Source organism: Mya arenaria, chromosome 17 (genome assembly GCF_026914265.1).
Source record: "Mya arenaria isolate MELC-2E11 chromosome 17, ASM2691426v1".
Classification (NCBI taxonomy): Eukaryota; Metazoa; Mollusca; class Bivalvia; order Myida; family Myidae; genus Mya; species Mya arenaria.
This window is the reverse complement of record NC_069138.1, coordinates 15,831,454-15,835,783: the sequence shown is the minus strand read 5'-3', so window position 1 is coordinate 15,835,783 and position 4,330 is coordinate 15,831,454. Positions and strand designations below refer to the sequence as shown.

Here is a 4,330-nt window from a genome sequence, read left to right as displayed (position 1 = left end):
CTAAGAGAGGAGGAGCAGAGGGGAGGAGGAAATGACAGCCAGGAGAGGAGGGCAGAGGGGAAGAGGAAATGACAGCCAGGGGAGGAGGAGCAGAGGGGAGGAGGAAATGACACCTAGGGGGAGGAGCAGATTGGAGGTTGAGGAGGAAATGACAGCCAGGGGAGGAGGAGCAGAGGGGAGGAGGAAATGACATCCAGGGGAGGAGGAGCCGAGGGGAGGGGGAGGAGGAAATGACAGCCAGGGGAGGAGGAGCAGAGGGGAGAGTGAAGAGGAAATGACATCCAGTGGAGGAGGAGCAGAGGTGAAGAGGAAATGAGAGCTAAGAGAGGAGGAGCAGAGGGGAGGAGGAAATGACAGCCAGGAGAGGAGGGACAGAGGGGAGGAGGAAATGACATCCAGGGGAGGAGGAGCAGAGGGGAGGAGGAAATGACAGCTAAAAGAGGAGGAGCAGAGGGGAGGAGGAAACGACAGCCAGGAGAGGAGGGGCAGATTGGAGGTTGAGGAGGAAATGACAGCCAGGGGAGGAGGAGCAGAGGGGAGGAGGAAATGACATCCAGGGGAGGAGGAGCAGAGGGGATGGGGAGGAGGAAATAACAGCCAGGAGAGGAGGAGCAGAGGGGAGAGTAAAGAGGAAATGACATCCAGTGGAGGAGGAGCAGAGGTGAGGAGGAAATGACAGCTAAGAGAGGAGGAGCAGAGGGGAGGAGGAAATGACAGCCAGGAGAGGAGGAACAGAGGGGAGGAGGAAATGACAGCCAGGGGAGGAGGAGCAGAGAGGAGGAGGAAATGACACCTAGGGGGGAGGAGGAAATGATATCCAGGGGAGGAGGAGCAGAGGGGAGGGGGTGAAATGACAGCCAGGGGAGAAGGAGCAGAGGGGAGAGTGAAGAGGAAATGACACCCAGGGGAGGAGGAGCAGAGGGGAGGAGGAAATGACATCCAGGGGAGGAGGAGAAGAGGGGAGGGGGGAATGACAGCCAGGGGAGGTGGAGCAGAGGGGAGAGTGAAGAGGAAATGACACCCAGGGGAGGAGGAGCAGAGATGAGGAGGAAATGACATCCAGGGGAGGAGGAGAAGAGGGGAGGGGGGAATGACAGACAGGGGAGGAGGAGCAGAGGGGAGAGTGACGAGGAAATGACACCCAGGGGAGGAGGAGCAGAGGGGAGGAGGAAATGACACTCAGGGGAGGAGGAGCAGAGGGGAGGGGAAAATGACACCCAGGGGGGGAGGAGCAGAGGGGAGAGTGAAGAGGAAATGACACCCAAGGGAGGAGGAGCAGAGGGGAAGAGGAAATGACATCCAGTGGAGGAGGAGCCGAGGAGAAGGGGGGAATGACACCCAGTGGAGGATGAGCAGAGGGAAGGGTGAGGAGGAAATGACACCTAGGGGGGGAGGAGCAGCTTGTTGTCATTGTCCCCAACTATGGGTCAATTATTATCCCCTGTGTGTAATGGTGTAACTAATCTCATTTTTGACGTGTATATTTGAATTATAAATTATAAGACGAACTCATTTTAAATTACACCCTGACCGGAATGGTGCATAATTATTGTCTCATTTGTATGATAAAATTGGTACTTTGAAATAATGTATATACGCGATAGCTTACCTTACTCAATATACCAGTAACCCGTAACTGCCCGTTACGATGGATGTATGAGTTTACTTTGGGCAGTCGTGGGGTCAATGTAAAAGATACAAATGACAGAATGAGACCTGAAACTAACAACAACCTAACTAAATGTTATTTAATGCTATCTATTTTTATAACGACCTTTGTGTATTCCTTTGTGTTAAAGGAAACTGTGATGATGATGCTAAACACTACCACCCAAGGCTAAGGATATCACAATACGAGTCAGATTTTAGTACTTGATTGACAACGGTGATAGTTTTAAAGCCCCGGGGACTTTTTTTTCAAAATTTCAATTTTTGAAATAAGTGGAGTATGCACTTCAGTAAACTATATGTTTTTATTAGTGTAAGGACACTAAAAATGAGGACTTTACACCGGACACATTACTGGGTGCTTGTATTGCTGGCTTGTTTTGTGGGGTTTGTTCTATTTAGTGTTACATTTTCATTTGCTACTTCCGGGATATCTCCTGGAGTATCAGAAAACAAATCCAAAATGAAAATACTCAACATAACAAAAGGTAGTGGAAAGTATAATTTGGAGCACGAAGATGGGATAAAAGGTTTTCGGAAAACGTGGTCGGAGTACGGGCAAGACATTTATGTGGATAAACTACTTGAGCAAAAACGCAATGGTTTCTTCATAGAGCTCGGTGCTCATGACGGGGAATCAACTTCCAATACTCTGTACCTGGAGAAGGAAAGGGGGTGGACCGGTCTGTTGATTGAGGCAAATCCAGTTGTCTACGAAAAACTATTGAAGAAAAATAGGAATAGTTACACTCTAAACTGTTGTATCAGTAACGATCTACCTGAAATGACGTTTACCATGGCTAGTTACCTGTCCAGTTCTAATGCTACAATGTCTGCATCACAGAGAAGAAAGATTAAATCGGCTGGCATTGGACATACGGATAAGAACTATGGGAAGACAGCCGTTGTCGCGTGTCAGGCATTTCAAGACATTATGTCAGCTATTGGCGTTCACCACGTGGATTTCTTTTCTCTGGACGTTGAAGGCGCGGAGCTTTACATCCTGCAGTCCATTGACTGGAACAGAGTGAACATCGATGTGTTCGTTATAGAGACAGATATGTCAGATGAATATCGAGATGATATAATTCGTTTTATGAAAAAACAAGGATACGAGCATATTGGACCTTTCCATTATGACGATGTGTTTAGAAAACGCTAACTTGTTCATTTATAATCAAAATAATGATAGTATATGCAAAGCTTTATTCTTTTGTAAAATTTATACATAAAACAATCACTTGTTATATCTTTTTTATTTACACTTACCCCACCCACAACACTCGGTATCGCTACAATGCATTTGGTAATTAGCATGAGTTCAATATGGGCCGGGATCGCCACAATGCATGGTCGGGGTTAGTATGAGTTCAATATGGGCAGGGATCGCCACAATGCACGATCGGGGTTAGCATGAGTTCAATATGGGCCGGGATCACAACAAGACATGGTCGGGGTAAGCATGAGTTCAATATGGGCAGGGATCGCCCCAATGCACGATCGGGGTTAGCATGAGTTCAATATGGGCAGGGATCGCCACAATGCACGATCGGGGTTAGCATGAGTTCAATATGGGTAGGGATCGCCACAATGCACGATCGGGGTTAGCATGAGTTCAATATGGGCAGGGACCGCCACAATGCACGATCGGGGTTAGCATGAGTTCAATATGGGCAGGGATCGCCACAATGCAAATTCGGGGTTAGCATGAGTTCAAAATGGGCAGGGATCTCCACAATGCACGGTTGGGGTTAGCATGAGTTCAATATGGGCAGAAATCGCTACAATGCACGACCGGTGTTAGCATGAGTTTGCATGAGTTCAATATGGCCAGGGATCGCTACAATGCACGATCGGGGTTAGCATGAGTTTGCATGAGTTCAATATGGGCAAGAATCGCTACAATGCACGACCGGGGTTAGCATGAGTTTGCATGAGTTCAATATGGCCAGGGATCGCCACAATGCACGATCGGGGTTAGCATGAGTTCAAAATGGCAGGGATCGCCACAATGCACGATCGGGGTTAGCATGAGTTCAATATCGGCAGGGATCGCCACAATGTACGGTCGGGTTAGTATGATTTAAATATGGACAGGGATCGCCACAATGTACTGCCTGAGTTAGCATGAGTTCAATATGGGCAGGGATCGCCACAATGCACTATCGGGGTTAGCATGAGTTCAATATATGCAGGGATCGCTACAATGCACGATCGGGGTTAGCATGATTTAAATATGGACAGGGATCGCCACAATGCACGGTTGGGGTTAGTATGAGTTCAATATGGGCAGGGATCGCCACAATGCACGATCGGGGTTAGCATGATTTAAATATGGACAGGTATCGCCACAAGGCATGATCGGGGTTAGCATGAGTTCAATATGGACAGGGATCGCCACAATGCACGGTTGGGGTTAGCATGAGTTCAATATGGGCAGGGATCGCCACAAGGCATGATCGGGGTTAGCATGAGTTCAATATGGGCAGGGATCGCCACAATGCACGATCGGGGTTAGCATGAGTTCAATATGGGCAGGGATCACCACAAGGCATGATCGGGTTTAGCATGAGATTACTTTCGACTAGAGAATAAGGTATAATTGAATCATCAACTACCAACTCGTTGATAGTTGTTTATTCGCGAATAATCAACTGAAATG

At 48.0% G+C, this 4,330-nt stretch overlaps 2 protein-coding genes across 2 annotated transcripts; one reads left to right on the top strand and one right to left on the bottom strand.

Annotated features, from left to right (window-relative positions):
• LOC128223221 (uncharacterized) lies at positions 1 to 1,059 on the bottom strand. The gene has a single exon (XM_052932512.1). It carries the CDS (start codon positions 1,057 to 1,059, stop codon positions 1 to 3), a length of 1,059 nt encoding a protein of 352 aa, XP_052788472.1.
• A 1,072-nt stretch (positions 1,060 to 2,131) lies between these two features.
• Positions 2,132 to 2,830, top strand: LOC128223220 (uncharacterized). Its single transcript, XM_052932511.1, has one exon. The coding sequence runs from the start codon at positions 2,132 to 2,134 to the stop codon at positions 2,828 to 2,830; it is 699 nt and encodes a 232-aa protein (XP_052788471.1).
• The last annotated feature ends 1,500 nt before the right edge of the window (positions 2,831 to 4,330 follow it).

What these genes read in the sequence shown, in the direction of transcription:
- LOC128223221 (XM_052932512.1), bottom strand. Translation starts at nt 1,059, where the DNA reads ATGTCATTTCCTCCTCATCTCTGCTCCTCCTCCCCTGGGTGTCATTTC.
- LOC128223220 (XM_052932511.1), top strand. Translation starts at nt 2,132, where the DNA reads ATGAAAATACTCAACATAACAAAAGGTAGTGGAAAGTATAATTTGGAG.